Source organism: Psammomys obesus, unplaced genomic scaffold (assembly GCF_907164565.1).
Source record: "Psammomys obesus unplaced genomic scaffold, mPsaObe1.curated_primary_1811, whole genome shotgun sequence".
NCBI classification, from domain to species: domain Eukaryota; kingdom Metazoa; phylum Chordata; class Mammalia; order Rodentia; family Muridae; genus Psammomys; species Psammomys obesus.
Genome location: NW_026596120.1, coordinates 8,369,751 through 8,386,593, shown reverse-complemented (window position 1 = coordinate 8,386,593; position 16,843 = coordinate 8,369,751). Strand labels below are relative to the sequence as shown.

The 16,843-nt window shown below is 44.8% G+C and overlaps 1 protein-coding gene across 2 annotated transcripts in view; it reads right to left on the bottom strand.

Annotated features, from left to right (window-relative positions):
* Positions 1–16,843, bottom strand: part of Nmnat3 (nicotinamide nucleotide adenylyltransferase 3) — a 109,088-nt gene that overhangs the window by 7,679 nt on the left and 84,566 nt on the right. Inside the window, exons 3-4 of one of the 2 annotated variants that reach the window (XM_055629472.1) lie at positions 4,921–5,104; positions 1,020–1,099 (exon numbers count right to left, since the gene is read on the bottom strand). In XM_055629472.1, the coding sequence (XP_055485447.1) occupies positions 1,020–1,099; positions 4,921–5,104 (264 nt within the window). The remainder of the gene's footprint in view (positions 1–1,019; positions 1,100–4,920; positions 5,105–16,843) is intronic. The other variant, XM_055629473.1, reaches the window with a different exon arrangement.

Sequence of the window (16,843 nt, the reverse complement as noted above, 5' to 3'; positions counted from 1 at the left end):
AGAGTCCCTCCCACTCAGGAGGTCTGGGGCATGGTCTGTCAATTCATGCTTCTAATAAGACTCATGGTAATACTGCTGTGTGTAAACTTTGATCAGCACCTGAGAGCTGCATGGCAACTTTAGGAGCTGGGAAGTTTCTAACGTCCTTTCTGAGGTATGTTTGGGAGTATCCTCAGAATTCTGAGAGCCAATGGAAATCATAAGAATGCCGTGGTTAAAAAGTGACAAGCTCTGTCCTTTTCTCACTAAGTCACAATGCATGTGGACAGAGAAAAGGTTTGGAAAAATCCTGCAATGAAGAAATTGCATTTATCCTTGGCAGTCTTGAACCCTTTTGTTGTAGAAGTGCCCCACAACTAGAGCTGGGGACTCTGCAGTAGAAAAAAACCATACATGTGGCCTGTTGAAATTTTGGCCAGTGGAGCCAATGGAGCCAGTGACTCATGTCTCATTCTTTCCTCTCACACCCATCCCATTCCTGTGTGTTTGCAAGAGAGAGCCATGCCTTTGACCCTGGATACCAGGGCTTCACATAGTCTGAAATCACAGGACTTGCTTCTTCCAAGTAGGAGAAGAACAAGTAGGGATCAGGGTTTTGAAGTAAAGAAGATAACCTAGGATAATTTCCAGTTTTCCTAAAGCCAAGTTCCCTCCTTTGAGGAATTCACTGAGTGGCTGCTAGGAAGTGCTAGTCTTTTATCTGAAGAACTTCAACCTTTTAAATCCAAAGGCTAAGGCTTTTCAATAACCCCAGTTTGTCCCTGTGTGGCCCTCACTGTAATTCAGATCACAAGCACCAGTCACAGGGTGGCAGTAAACCTCAAATTAGTACAAGTAATGGGGTTGTGGTGGGTGTAGGAATGGCAGGTTGTCTAATCTGACCTTTTGACCTTGGACATATTTACACGACCAGGCAGGGCTCAAGTTCCTTGTCCACGCTGCAAGAGCTGGACAAATCCCATTGGATCGTCAGTCTTTACCTGAATCTACCCCATTGTACATGAGGGGCCAGCACCCACCTGCAGAGGCTGATGGTATTTTGCCAGAGTCTGGGCCTTCCATCTTGGCTGAGGATCTGAGCAGCTCACTGTGATGGTACCTGCAGTGTGAACACACAGGTTCAAGTGTGTTGTATTCTAGACCCCCGACACTACCCCAGTGCCTCAGAACCGAAGATTTGCTTCTACACATCTTAGACCATTCCATGAATATCGAGGATGCACTATGCGCCAGGCAGTGTTCCTGGGGCTAGGAAGGAAAGCACATGACGCAGAGAGTCCTGTTCAGTTCACTTTACCACATTCTATGCAAGCTGGGCAGAAGTGGCCTGATGCGACCCTGTTCACAAGTCTCAGTAATTCTCTTTTGGAAAAATAGGTGCTAGTGTTCAGTAGGTGCCCAAGACATAAACTCTGAAAAACAGACAGATGTAAGCTTAAATATGCATTTATTTTCCTTTACAAAGCAGAAGTGATAATGCCTGATTTCGGGAGTCAGTGAAGATTTGGGCTACATACAGTAAGCTCTGGCATGGTGTAGCCTCCAACCATCTCCAGAACACACTCTTACCATAAACTTGTGTTTTAAAATGCTAGGAGGTGGTGTCTTAGAGCCTGGGCTCGAAGAAGAGAGAAAGCTTGGGTTGAATCCCAGCCCCTACACTGCCGGCTGTCACCCTGATGAGTGATTTCAAGTCGCAGTCAGCATGGGTGGTTCCTCACGTGCAAATGGGAAATGATGGAGGTCCCCTTCCCCCGCACAGTGGGTGGTTATGAAGATGAAGGGAGTTAATTCAAGTGAAGCCACAGAGCATGTTAGGTATGATCAGACTTATGCAAATTTGACATGCTCAGTTTTAAGCAATCCATCTTCAAACTGAGACTCCTGCTCTTTCTTTTCTCACCAAACATAGGTAACCTCAGCGCTTCCATGTGAGTCAATTTATCTTCCACCTTCCCCGTACTCGACGGAACATTATTACAGTCGTGTTTGACAGAGGTGGTTTACTTTTAGGACTCAGCACATTTTCCCTGCGGACTCTGTTCCTTGAGGTAGTGGTCCTTGCTGGTTTTTTGCCGCCTGCCTGAGTACCCCATTATGCCCAGCCCTAGGCCTCTGAACTGACCCTGAGAACATGGTTTCTGTGGCTTCAAAAGCTTGCTCAGGGAAGCCCAGCAAAGGGTAACTATGGCAAGGGAAAAGTCAGCCACCTCGCATTCGCGGACGGCACTGTTTTAGATGATGGCCCTGCTGTGGCTCCAGTGGCTGGAGCTCCGCCTCTTGCCTATTTGCTCTGTGACTGTGATCAGTGGGATAGCTCTGAGCCTCAGGCTTCTCCTCTGTAAAACGAGGGCATGAGGTCATGCTTGCAGTGGGTTCACTAGGTAATGTGGGTGGAGGACAGCCCATACAGAGTGGCCCTTTGACTAAGGCCTTCCCCACACATGAGGGAAAACTAAGTTACTGTCATGATTGGTGTTTAGGTGTACTCTCTAAGGTCCACGTGTTGAAGGCCTGGGCCCTAGCTATGGAGCCAGTCATTCAAAGATGGGCTCTCACCTAATTAGTAACAACTACTGGTTGATTTGTGATTTGATGGCATTTTTAGAAAATGACTGAAGCTTTGAGAGGTGAGGCCTAGTTGGAGAAAGTAGGTCATTGAGAATATGTCTTTGGGGACCTGGGCCTTATTCTGGGCTCCTCTCTGTCTTTACTTCTTGGCCACCATGAAATGAGTAAGTTGGCTACACCACATCCTTCCATCCTGATGTTCTGTTTTGTAATGGGTCAGAAATAGCAATGCTAGATCAGGGCTGAAAAACGTTTAAAGTGTGAGCAAAAATAAGATTTCTTGTTAAATCATTTCTTTTAGTTATTTCCCACTGTAAGGACAAAATGACAATCCCAGTTTCTGAAGGCTCTCTCATGGAGGTTGGCCTAGATGACAGGGAAGTAAACAACACCATCAGGATAGAGAGTCTCTACTGAGTCCCTCTGTGAACTGGCATCAGAGAGAGCTTTGCTATGTTGTTTTGTAAATCTGCTGTGACCACCATCAAGAGGACATTTAACTCCAGTAGCTGCCGGGCCTGATTTTTAGCATGATTCTAAAATCACTTGACTTTATAGTTTAGCCTGATTTTCAAGCTTTAAAAAAAAAAAATTCTTAATCAGCTATCTGTTGAAAGAAACTGTTGAATCTGTTGGTGAGTCTCAAGCACACCAGCACAACAGAAATCACCTGGGACCTTTACAGTGTCCGTGCCAGCAATCTGAAAGCCCTGGGCTGGGAGAGAGCCTTAAAGATAGATTTCTGAGTGAGTTTGGCAGCCGAGGTAGTGACCTCGTGCCAACTGTTCTCTAAGTGGCTCTCAGCACCGATCAGAATCCCGATTCTCTCATTCGGGACCAGAGCTGTGGGGCTCAAGCCTAGATCCGTACTGGAATCGCCAGGGACAGCTGAAATACTGGACCTCTCCCCTCCTCACCCAGACCAGTGGGACTCTGAGTGCAACAGGGGTGGTGGACCTAGGAAGCCAGCGTGTGTCCAGTGTCCAGAGTATTTGGCTAACAGGCACAGGGACAAAAGAGAAAGAGTGTGTTTGGCAGGATCTCTGTTCACACCTGCATTCTACAGCAGAAGCAAAAACAGCATGTAGTTACTATGCTATCAGCCATGTGTCCACCAACAGCTTTCCGGTTTTGAGGACCAGCCACAGCCAGCATTATGGATGTATGAAGGGCAGGTGACATTAGTTAGCACCTACCACCCCCTAGCTAATTTGCCTGCACTGTCTCATCGAAACCACACAGCGTCCTGCGCGGCAGGTGCTGATGTTCTAACCTGAAGCTTAGGGAGGCCAAATCACTTACATCAAGTCATTCAGATAAATCTGGCTTCAAGGCCTGCATCCTGAGCAACTGTGGCTCTCATGTGGATGGGGAGAAAGCCTTAGTTCCTGAGTACTTATTAAAGCTAAATGCTTTGCTGGATAATCTGCTCTCTTGCTTCTGCTCCTCTCCATCAGCCTAGAGGAGCCATTGGTGAGAAAGGCTCATTTTAAAGACGTTCTAGGTGTAGGTTTTCAGAGTGAGCGATCTGGCTTATGCAGGAGAGAGTGTGTCGAAACATCCGTCCTATCAGTTTGGCAGCAGGTTCTAAGGTGGCCCTGGAGAGGATGAATGCTCACTGTGGTCCCTTCTCTAACAGCAGGTGTAGAGCCCGTATGAGTGTGCACGTCATAACCTTACAGTTGCCTTCTGCCAGAGCAGCCTGTCACCAGGGATGAGGCAGGCGGCTTTACTCCCCTCTGGCAGCCAGGACAGAGCCCTGCTGTCCTAATGGGTAGGGCTGGTCTAGAGCTTTCAAACAGCTGTCCTGGCTATGCAGAACACTAGCAAGAATTCAAACCACAAAAGACAATCTAGAGTAACTATTTCTGTTCTTAAAATAATCCACTTCCCTTGTAAAGCCTCTATCTAGTGAACAAGCAGAAAAGAAGGCTTATTATACAGGTTCAGCTTTCAAACTTGCCAATGACAGGATATTAAAGGCCCCAGTTACTAAAGGCGATTTGTTGGTTCTCAGCCAGGAAAGATGTTTATAAAATCTTCATTTTGCAAGAGAGGAAGAGGTCAGAAGAGGTCAGAGAGGTTAAGTCCCCTGATCAGAGTCACACTGAGCGGCTCAATGGTGACAGCGGCTGCCTGGTGTGGCAGTCCTCTAACACAAGACTATCCCAAATACCAGAAGCTTCTCACTGAGTTTTGCCCAGGGACCCCTTTGAAAAGGTGAATCTGCAGGTCTCTCCCTTGGTAAGCAGAGGCATTTTTTTTTTCTGGTCTTAGCTGGGCAGTTCTGGCTGAGGCCACCTCAGCCACCTGGCGCATCCTTTCCTCCTGCAACACGACTCCAGTTACCTCAGCACCTTGACTGTTTCCATCCACTGCGCCTGCTCACTCTCCCAGGAGTCCACCCGGATCCAGTCAGATGTCTGCAGGGCCAGCCGGGCCATGGCTACTCGGTGATGGGAAGCCACCAGGTCTTTCTTCCCATAGCTGTCACTGACAGGCGAGATGATGCCCTCAACCACCTGGTACAATCCTGGGGACGAGAGAGATGCTTCGCATAAGGAGAGACGCTCGCCACCTGGCAGCACAGTGTCGGCAGGTGCTCAGCCTTTGCACCTCTGTCTTGAGTGTGAGCAGACCCTGGAGGTCACTCCTGGTGAGTCAAGGGCTTGAAAGGAAGGCTCAGAGTGGCACTTTACTGAGAGGAAGCCATGAGGGTGGAGCTCAGACAGCTTATCAGAGGACAACTGGCATCACGATGCGTTTGATGAGCATCATGAGGTGCCTTTATGTAGGACACTATATTTTTGTCATCCCCAAAAGAGGATTCTGGGGCTAGAAAACAAAGGGAGGGTGTGCTGGCTAGTTTTTGTCAACTTGATATAAACTAGTCACCCTGGGAAGAGGGCACCTCGACTGTGGAATGGACAGCATCAGACTGGACTGGGGGCTTGGTCTGCAGGACATTTTCTTAATCAAATGTTTGATATGAGACGGCCCAGCCCATTGTGGGCGGTGCTGCTCCTGGGTGGATGGGACTGGGTGGTGTAAGAAAGCAGAGTGGGTGAGAACAAGTCGGTATACACATGTTCCTCCCTGGTCTGCCTCAGTTCCTGCCTCCAGGTTCCCGCCTTGAGTCCCTGCCTTGGCTTCCCTCAGTGGCGGACTGTATACTCTGTAAGAAAAACAAACCCTTACCTCCTCCAAGTTGCTTTTGGTCTTGGTGTTTACCACACCGCAGGAAAGCAAACTGGGGCAGCGGGAGTTTGGAATGAAGCAGGGTTGGTGGGACTGACCGTATGGGCTCACTCTCACTCTGCAGTGATGTGTGGCCAACGAAAGGAAGGCCTGACAGAAGGGAAGCCTAGTGGAAAGGGAGCAGGGTGAGCTGCTTAGCAGAAGACACTGCCCATAGATCTTTCAAGTTCACAGGACTTTATCTGCTGAGAGACAAACTTGTGTTTTAAGTCCTTGAAACGAGGGCAACTGACCAAGGCTGTACACCCTGACAATGCTACTCTAAGAGACATTCCCTGTGACTTCTCGTTGAAGTTTTTGTCATCCTTGTCTTAGTTAGGGTTTCTATTGCGGAGATCAAACACTATGACCAAAGCAATTTGGGAGGGAGACCGTTTATTTCAGCTCATCCTTCCACGTCATAATCCATCACTGAAGGAAGTCAGGGCAGGAGCTCACACAGGACAGGAGCCCGGAGCTGAAGTAGAGGCCACGGAAGGGTGTTGCTTACTGGCTTGCTCATCATGGCTTGTTCAGCCTGCTTTCTTATAGAACCCAGGACCACCTGCCCAAGGACGGAACCACCACAATGAGCTGGGACCTCCTCCATCTATCGCCCATCAGGAAAATACTCTACAGGCTTGCCTCCAGCCTGGTCTTATAAAGGCTTTTTCTTAACTGAGACTTTTGTAAAGTCTCAGATGGCTTTAGCTTGTGTCGAATTGACATAGGACTAGTCAGCACAGCAAGCATATTGTGTACTCTTCACAAACTATTGTGTAACTTTTCTCCTCTGGTCAGTTACCATAGGGGAAGCACACTGATTAATTGTCTAATCGTAAACCAACACTGCATTTCTGTAGCGATCTCAGGTAAGTAAAGATATCTTATTATTATTTTAAGATTTACTTATTTTAACTTGTGTTTGTGTGCATGTGTGTGAACCTGTGGAAGAATATGAGAACCATGTGTACAAGAGCCTGTGGAAGCCGTAAGAGGGCACTAGATCCCATGGAGCTAGAGTCATAGGCAGTTATGAGCACTGGGAATGAAGCAAAGTGCAAGAACAATTAGTGCTGTTAAGTCATTGCGCTATCTCTCCAGTCCCAAGTGAGGTACAATTTACAATTGTGTATTTCAGTTTTTGTTTATTTACATAATTCTTTGAGATAGGATCTCACTCTGTAGCCTTGACTAGCTTGACTATACCAGGCTGGACCAGCACTCGCTATGTAGATCAGGCTGGCCTGGAACTCACAGATATCCTCCTGCCTCTGCCTTCTGAGTGCTGCGATTAAAGGTGTGTGCTACCATGCACACACTTGTCTTATCTTTCTGTGTACTGATGGGCTCTGGTTGCTTTTTTTTTTTAAGGAATGAAGACAGATCTATAGTTCTCCCAATCAGGTTTCTCCATGGAGGTTATGCCCGCCTCCTCTATATTCTTAAAGGCTGGTGTGAAGGACTGAACTCACCAATGAAACCCTTCCTCTCTCTCTTCTTCCTTTCTTCCCCCTTTCCCTCTCTGCTTTCTCCTCTGCCTCTTCTCTCTCCTTCCTGGGGATTGTATTCCATTCGAGCACTCTGCCCTTAGGCTGTACCTCACCAATCAAGTCTTATGAAGCACAGCGTAATTTGTATAAAAAATTTGTACTACGGATTTAATCTCCTTAATGGCTAGAAAATGATTCATATTTTTCATTTCTTCATTATGATTTTTGGTAAATTACAAATTTTTTTCAGAATTTTTCTCATTACATTTAAAGCTTTCACTTCACTGGCACGACTCTCTCTTACGTGTTTAACATCTGCACCATCTGCAGTGTGGGCCCTTTCTTCTTTCTTGCTTGGGACTGCAAGGCTTGTTATTTTGTTAGTCTTTCCAAAGAGCCAACTCCTGGTGTATTGATTTTTCTCTGCTAAATGTTTGTTTTCTGTCTCACCAATTTCTTTTCTTCTTTTTATAGACTCTACCCGTCTACTCTCTTGCTGTTCATTTTCTAACTTCTCACGGTATCTGCCCAGCTAATTAACTTGGAGTTTGTCTTATTTCCTAAAATACACAATTCAGGCTTTAAAATTCCACATCTTTACTTGTTCCCCACATGTTTTGATATCTGTGCTTTCATGATCTTTCTGTTCAAAGCATTTTCTAATCTCCATTGTGATGTCTGTTTGATCAGCTATTTAGGAACTTTTTTTTTCTTAATTTTAAGGTGTATCATGATTTGGGGGTGCTGTATTTTTGGTAGTAATTTCTAGCTTAGTTCCACCATAATTACTAGTTTAGTAATTTCTAGCATAGTTCCAACCTCTTGAAATGTGCTATGTCTTCCTTTACACATTTTATGCACTGGTACATGAGCGGGGCTGAGGAATGCTGCAGGTATGCTTAAAAAGCAGGTGTACTCACTTGCCTGCTCTTTGATCACCTCCCTCTGGTGAGGTGGCCTTACTAGGCCACACAGAGAGAGAGAGGATCCAGATAGTTCTGATGACACCTGATAGGCTAGGGTCAGATAGTAGGGGAGGAGGACCTCCCCTATCAGTAGACTAGGGGAGAGAAATGGTTCAGTAAAGAGGGAGCATAGTACTAGGGGGAAATGAGGGAGGGGATACAAAGTGAATAAATTTTAATTAATAGTAATAATAACAAAAATGGCAAAAAAAGATACTGACGAAAACACAGACAATGGCAAGTGAGTTCATGCCAGTGATTGCCTCTGCTCCCCTTACTAGGGAACCCCAATGGAGACTGAGCTGCCCATGGACTACATCTGAGCAGGAGTTTAGGTCCTCTCTATGCATGGTCCTTGGTTGACTCATCAGTCTCTGCAGGCCTGCCTCATCCCAGATTTTTGTCTCATTGATTTCTTTAATGAATGTATTCACTTTTTCTTTCAAGACCTCTAACATATTCATAAAGGCTGATTTGAAATCCCTAAAAAAAAAGCAGGTGTATTCACTCTGTGGGTATTCAGTGCTTGTTCAGGCAAGGTAAGTGATGGCTTTGTTTAAATCTGTTATAATTGAGTTTGTGTCTGCCTGTGGTATTAGTCACAAAAAGCTAGAAAATCTTCCAGTAATATTGTAAATTTTTCCATTTTCCCTTTTCTTTCCCTTTTTAAAACTTTCACTTCATATATTTTAATATACATGACTGGATAAATATACATTTATAACATGTGGCTTTTTATTGCTAGCAAAATTGTATTAAAATTTGTCATAAGTTTGTCATTCCTGGGATGGCAATCTGTATGTTGTTTCATTTATTGTCTATATGAATTTCTTTTATTTACATAGTCTTGGAACATATTTAATATGTGGATTAGTGTCTTTCAGTAGGCCTGAAAAAATTCTTAGTTACTATCTCTCTAGAAATTACCTGTGCCTCCTTATTTCTGTTCCTTCCAGCTTTCTCACTGGCTATGAGAACCTCCACATCTCACCCTCTCTGGGGTTTATTAAAATCTCTCTGTGTTCCATTGTGGATAATTTCACTTCATGTATATCTCTATCTACTCAGCCTGCCATCAGCCTGATTCAGAACCATGCAGCAAACGTTACAGTGTTTTCTGGTCTACAAATGGTAATACTCCATTTGTTTAGCTCTCCTATGATTTCTTCATTGGCCATTATAATTCCAGACATAAATTATACACATTTTTGTTAGACTTAATCTAAATAGTTCATTTTCTTCAATCAGCTTTAAATGGTATGATGTTTCGATATTTTCACATCTGTTACTGGTATGTATAAGTGTACGTATATATGTATTTGTGTGGTGATATGTATCTTGCAACTTCTTTTAGTTACTTTTCCAATGCTGTAATCAAATTCACTGACATAAGGCAACTGGAAGGAGGAAGGTTTTCCTCTTGCTTCATCACTTCTGAGGGTTCCAGTCTATCATGACGAGAAAGAGATGGCGAAACAGCTCAGTGATGAAGGTGAAAGTGGGTGGCAGGTGCCAGTCACATCACAGCAGACCACAGACAGAGAGCAGGGTGGGAAATGAGCAGAGGTAGTGCACCCTTCCCCCACACCTCGTGGCCTACCTCCTCCTGTTGGGCTCTGCCTGCCAAAGTTTACAAACTTCTCAGAACAACCCCATCAAAACTGAGGAGTAAATGTTCAAAATGTGAACCTGTGTGGAACATTTTAGAGTCAAATGACAAACCTATACTGTTGTTTCCCAACGGCTTATGATAATCTTATAACACGAAATTCATTAAGTCTATCAGCAGAAGTCCCCATATAGTCTTGACTTCCAGTACTGGTCAAATGTCTAAGCCCAGAGTCTCCACTGGGTTTCCAGGCCAACTCTTAGCTATAAGCCCCTGTACAATAAAAAGAAGATCACATTCTTCCAATATACAACAGGACAAATTAGATATTACCACTCCAAGCTGGGCGTGGTGGTGTACACTGATCATCACAGTACTCAGAGAGGCAGAGGCAGGCGGATCTTTGTGAGTTTGGGACAAGCCTGGTCTAAAAAGTAAGTCCAGGACAGCCAAGGCTACACAGAAATACTCTCTCTTGATGCCCCCTTCCACAAATAACCAAATTACTATTCCAAAATGGAGGAATAGAGGCATAAAAGAAGATTAGGACCAAAGCAAGACTGAAACTTATTAGCAGAAACAGCAAATCCTATAGATTCATTCATGCCTGATTTAGGGGTATGTGGTGGTATGATCTTAGCTCCTAGCTCACAGATCATCTGCATGCCCCGAATCTCAGGCTTCACTTGCAAAGTTTTATTCATTAATCTGTTAGGAGCTTCCTTCATGGAAATCTCACCCTCTGGACACTGCCTAGCTTCATGGACTTTCCTTGGAATCTTGGTGGAAGCCTCTATGAGCCTGTAACTTGCATTCTGAATGGCATCGTGGAGATCTCATCTGGTTCTGCTGCCTGCTTAAGCAGGAGTCAGGCCCCATGGCCTTCATGGACCATGGCTGCAGTGTTCTGTCAGTGCCTGGGTGGCTCAACCTAAGGAAACACCTGCTTAGAGGCTCTGGATGAGCAGGTTGCATGGACACTTACATAAAAATAAGGTCTTTATATGAGTGTGCAGATTTACGCCCTGCAGCTTGTGATTCGTTCGGTCATGATAAACCCTGAAATGACTTCAAGGCATCCTTCCTACTGTCCCAGCTTGGTAAGTCTGTAAACTTTGGGAGGCAGAGCCCAGCTGGAGGAAGTCGGTCACAGGGCATAGGGGAGTGTACTACCTCTGCCCCCTTCTTGCCTTGTGCTCATGCTCTCTCTCTCTCTCTGTCTGTCTGCTATGATGTGACTTAGCACCTACCACACACTTTTACCACCAGGAATTGAGCTGTTTCGCCATTTCTTACTCATCATGACTGAAATGAAACCTAGCTTCTTTTTTTAATAGTTACAATCTCCTTAATTATGGTCTCCTTTTCTTCTGCTTTACACAGGTTCCTTTTCTGGCTAACTTCCATTCCTTCCACACCAATCTGCTCTGCTTTTTGCTCCCCATTTTCACTATAAACCTAGATAAAAGCATTCAGCAATAAGCACGCCATACGTAAGCTCAATGTTATCTGCAAATGTCCTTTACCACCTTAATTAGTACATTACTTCTGAATTTGGCCTTACTCAAATCTTTGGGAGAAGAGTAAAATGTAGAGTGTCTCTGCCAAAATGTAACAAGAACAACCTCTCTGGTATAAACCCCCCCCCCCACCAAGTTCTACATCTGAAATCTCATAAACATAGTCATTATTATACACTCTTATGATGGCATTTGGTATTTCCAACACCACAAGAATCACTCATGAAGCTTTGCTTAAAGTATTTATGGATAATTCCATAAACCTTCCCTAAACCAAGCACCCAAAGGCCTATGAATCACATAATCAGGTTTATGACAACAACAACCTATTCCTGGTACCAATTTTTGTATTGCTTGTTTTATGGCTGCTGTGACTAAACCTAACACAGTCAACTCAAAGGAAGAAGGATTCACTTTGGTTTAAGATTTCAGATGGTCTTAGTGCATCAAAGCTAGGAATTCAAGGTGGAGTGGCTTAGTTAAGGGTGACAGGCACATGCGGGTAAGCTTTCACATCATGGTGGATAAGGAAGTGTCAAGGGCCTGTCTTCAGTTTCCTACTTCCTCCATTTCCCAAAGTTTCCAGAACCTCCCGAAATAATGCTACCACACTGAGAAGTAAACACAAGCCTATGGGAGATATTTCAGATTCAAACTAAAACATCACTGGGGTGTGCTATATTGGCAAGCATGCCACAACCAACTAGGTAAAGTTTTGTTTTCCTCACTCACGTGTGTATCTTGTATTCTTTGAGTCCCTTCCTCCCACCCAAATATAAGTATTTAGTGGTACATTCCCCCACTTTCCAGTGTTCTAACTGAATCCACTGTTGTGATTGGCTATTTCATTGCCACACAGTTTCATATATTTAAAACTTTTCTAGTGTTTTAATATTGTATTGATATTGTATTGTGCTGTATCCCTTACTATCAGCATGATGCACTACGATCAAAGACTATATACTATATGATTTCAATCATTTTAAATCTCCTGAGCTATGCTGCCTAGGTCAGGGTATGATTCATTGAACTTTCCAATTGTGCTTGAAAAAAAATGAATATTTTACCTGTATTGGCTGTTGAGCCCTGTGCAGTTCAGTTAGATACAGAAGAAGAGTTCTCCTATATCCTTCCTGAATGTCTTTCCATCTTATATTCTGCCTAGAAGTAGTGAAGGCTGAGAGTTCACTCTCACAACTGTGAATCAGATACTTTATCTTAATTCTGTTTTCACTTCATGTGTTTTGTGATTCTATTTTTGGTGTGTACATATTTAGGCTTGTTAGGTCTTAGGGGAATTGCCATTGAACTTTAAAGTGTTTGTGGTAATTGACAGAAATTCTGAGTGGTTCTTCAACAAATGTGGCACATGACTTTTCATAGTTTTCTTTCTTTTAAATATAAGAGTTTCAGTATCTTCATTTGATAATACAATTTCAGCATGTGTATATGCTATTTTTACATCTTTTGTTCACATCCATATGTTTTTGCTTCTTTTGTGCTTAATTTTTAGATGCTTGCTGGTTAATATCCCTGAAAGTTATTTGTGTGGACTCCTAAGACAGAACTAAGATAGACATGCTGGGGCATGATTGGACCATTAAGCAAGTGACCATAGAAGGGGACAGCCCATCACATGAGAGAGATTAACTGCCACCTGTAAGCAGCAGCTCCATGCTGTCTACCACAGTAAACTGCTTACATTGGTGACTATAGATGTTTAATAGCTCATCATTTTAGCTTTAAAAGTGAAGCTTGAAAGATGTTCTTATTGTGCTAGTGGATGTTCCACACAGTGTAACCTTCTCTCCTGGAAACTGGAAGCTCTTAAATGCTTTTTTTTTTTTTTTTTTAAAAATTTCTGGACAACTGGCTGTCTTGGTCTTTCCGTCCTGGACTCTGATGTTCTATGGTCTCAGGGGTGGAAGAAACCAGCTAAGGATGAGAAAGCAGCATTCAGCTTCTGACTCCAGAAGTGGCTCCTAAAATGCCCTTCAAAGGAAGCACTTGTGAAGGTGAGTGCTCTCTCTGCAACCACCAGGCTTGTTGATAGAACATATTAACCAGCACCTACGGACTTGGAGATCAGGATTTCCTAAAGTTCAGAGAGTAGCAGGAAGAGGAACAGGAAGAAAGAGAGAGCAAAGGCCCTTTCTGAGCTACAGTGCACTGGGCAACAGGAGCAGAGAAGAGCCTGGAAGGGCTGTGATTCACAGACATAGACATATGTGGGAAGAAGAAATTTCAACCAAAGAACTACTCCATCAGACTGGCCTGTAGGCAACTTGATTAATGATCAATATGGGGCCCAGCCTACTGTGGGCATAGCTGCCCCAGGCTCAGGTGGTCCTGGGATATATAAGAAAAAAAAGTGGGCAAGCCAGGAGAAGCAAGAAGAAGTAAGTGTTCCTCTATGACCTCTGCCTCAGTTCCTGCCTCTGGGTTCCTGCTCTGAGTTCCTGTCTTGGCTTCCCTTCATGGTGGTTTCTTCCCTGTCCTTCTCAGACTGCCTTTGGTTATAGTGTTTATTATCCCAGAGACAGAAACCTAACTGGGGCAGATGGGTACAGCAAAGGGGCCCAGCTAAGTCTGGAAGCTGTAGGGCTGGTCGGCTCCTGTTCTGCCTCCTTCCTGGAATTCTGTGAGAAAGGCATCTCACTCCATCCCATGCCAGTGTGAACAACAGAGAAGAACTGCAGGGCAGCATGTACAGGCAGAAGGCTTCAGAAAACACCCCTCCCTCAGCTTCAATAGGCCTGGGTGAGAGAGCCAGAAATCCCAAAGTCTCTTCAAAATGCTGTGGCAAAGAAGGTTAAGCACCAGCAATCAGAGGGTACAGAGCGCAGGGCCCATGGTGAGCTCAGGCTCAGCAGCAGGGACAAAGCCTGAGCTAAGAGATACCAAGGAAGCTTCCATGGTGGAGGCAGAGCGGAGAGAAGCTGCTCACACCTGGGATCCTGGGCAGCGAGGACCAGTTACATCTTAGTAGAGGCAGAATGCAAGGCTCCCCGGGATGCTTAGGTAAGGATGCTCCTGGAGAGCTAGACAAACTTCATTAATAAATGACCTGTAATAGACTTGGCTTAAAATTAGATCTTTTTTTCTTCAACACTTGTGAAACATTAAAGAAATCAAAGGATGTTACACCCTGCTCATCTGTGCCCCGTTTTCTCCAGAGGGAGGCGTATTACTTCTTTCTATTTTCCTGTTAAGAAGAAATGGGGCCTAGGAAGACTGTCTGGGGGCAATTTACATACATTTGACCTTCATGTTAACCTGTCGTTTATAGGGAAGCAGGATAGAAGGACAAACTTGCTACTCTGTTGGTTATCCTGGACAGTCAGGTGTCCTCTCTGGCGGGTTAGCTCATTCTGACAGCAGATCATACATACAGAAATCAATGCTCTTTTCAGCAGCCAGGGGAGAACAGTCAATCAAAATAACACTTGGAGCAACGACCCCTTCATGCCTTCGAAATGGGTCATGAGTCTGAGCTATTTCCCTTCAGGGCTGTTCTTGGCTGCTATCTCACTGCTGCCTGTTATACGACCAGGGCCTCGCTCTTCCATTCCCTGTAACTGCTTCTCCTGTGAGCCCCTGCTGCTCAGCGACCCCTTCATTATAGCTCCGGTATGATTGGATCTGTTCGCCCTTGTCTTCCCCAAAAAACTGAGAGCTCCTAAAGGACACGAAATTGTCATTTCTTCCTGGGTAACATCAGTTAGTCTGAAGCTTCACCAGCCTCATCTTGGGGTTATTAAAGCTATACAGGGCTGTGAATTTAGTGTGGCAGATAGGGTTCCTTGTTTACTTCCGCTTCCCCTGGAAATGAGCAAGATGGAATAAGAGGAATAAAATAAAGTTGAGATCACAGGGGTTACAGAGGCATGAAAGAGAAAACAATAGTTAAGCAACGTCAACCTGAGCACTGAGGGATGGTAATGGACAGACCAAAGTCAGTAGGCAGCAGACACAATAGAAGGCAAATTATATGACAGTCAAAGCCCAGAGTGACCACAGGACATGGTAAGGTAATAAATGCATAGGTTGTGGCGTCAGACAGGGAGAAAGCAGGTCCAGCTGAGAGTTTTTCTAAGGAACTGTAGATCTGTCCTGGCCCCATCCCCACCCCAGCACCTACCTTAAATCTCCCACCCTGGCAGGCAACACATGGGCTTTCTGACTTGGCTGGACCAGAAAGAACTTTGACTCCTGGACATAAGTACAGTTGAAGGGGGGAGAAAGAAACACCTAGACAAGATCATTTACGTTTGTCTTCCAGAATATAAGGTAAAGTTGTCTCCTTGGGGAAGGTATCCAGATCCTTGGGGCAATCTCCTCATAGTTGGGGACCTTACACCCACAGAGCCATCAGTGCAGTTGTGATGTGAGCTTCATACTTGTGCCTGGGGTTTAGCTCAGCGCTTAAGGACCTGACCTGCAACTCTGCCTGGAGGGCTGCTATGGTTTATACATCAGTTTACATATGGGTTAAGTGAATCTTTCCAAGGTTCACGTTGGAAGCTTGGTCCTCAGTGTGCCTCACTCTAAGGGGAGACGCCTACAGAAGTCATCAGGGTACAGACTGAAGGGCTCAATGCTTTGTGGAATGAGAGAGTTTTCATGAAAGCTGTTACAAAAAGAGAGAGCAGCTCCTTGCAGTCTCCAGCTTCAGTTTTTGTCATAGGGTCTCTCATGTCACGTTATAGCCTGCACAAGGCCTTTATCAGAAGATGAACAACCTGATCTTGTGCTTCCAGGCTCCAAAACTCTTAACAACTCAGCCTCAGGCAACTTTGTTATTACAACTGGTAACAGATTAAGCATAAGAAAAGATGAATTTTGGAAGGAGTCTTACCATAAAAGACAGAGACTAAAGCAGCTGCCAGGAGAAAAGGTCTTTGCAAGTCACAGGCAATGCAGAGAGCAACAGAGAATTAAAGCAAAAAAAAAAAAAATCTTCTAGGAGAAATGAGATGGTTCAGTAAAGGCGCTTGCCATGAAGGCTGACAACCGGGTTCTATACTCAGGACCTACATCGTGGAAGAAAAGAATGATGCTAGTAAGATGTCCTTTCACTCTCATTCTCCAGCCCCCACCCTGACCCCCTCACACACACACATGTCGAGGCATGGCCATGGGTTCTGGAACCCTAACTAGGGCAAGAATGGAATAAAGAAATGACAGATAGACAAAGATACGTGCACAGAAAGGCTGAGGTGGGGGAAGTGTGAGCTTTCTGATGAAGAAGCAGCACCCTGAAGCTCGGTGTGTTTATGGGATACATCTGAACAGGGAGGAGGGGTTTACAGGCTACAGCTGATCAAGGAGGCAGGTTTAGTTAATCTCTGTCGGAGCAGTCCCTAGGTTATAAACACCTGGGGGATGGGAGGAAGCCAGGGTGGACATTTTCTGCACACCCTATCAACATCTGCACAGGAACCAGAG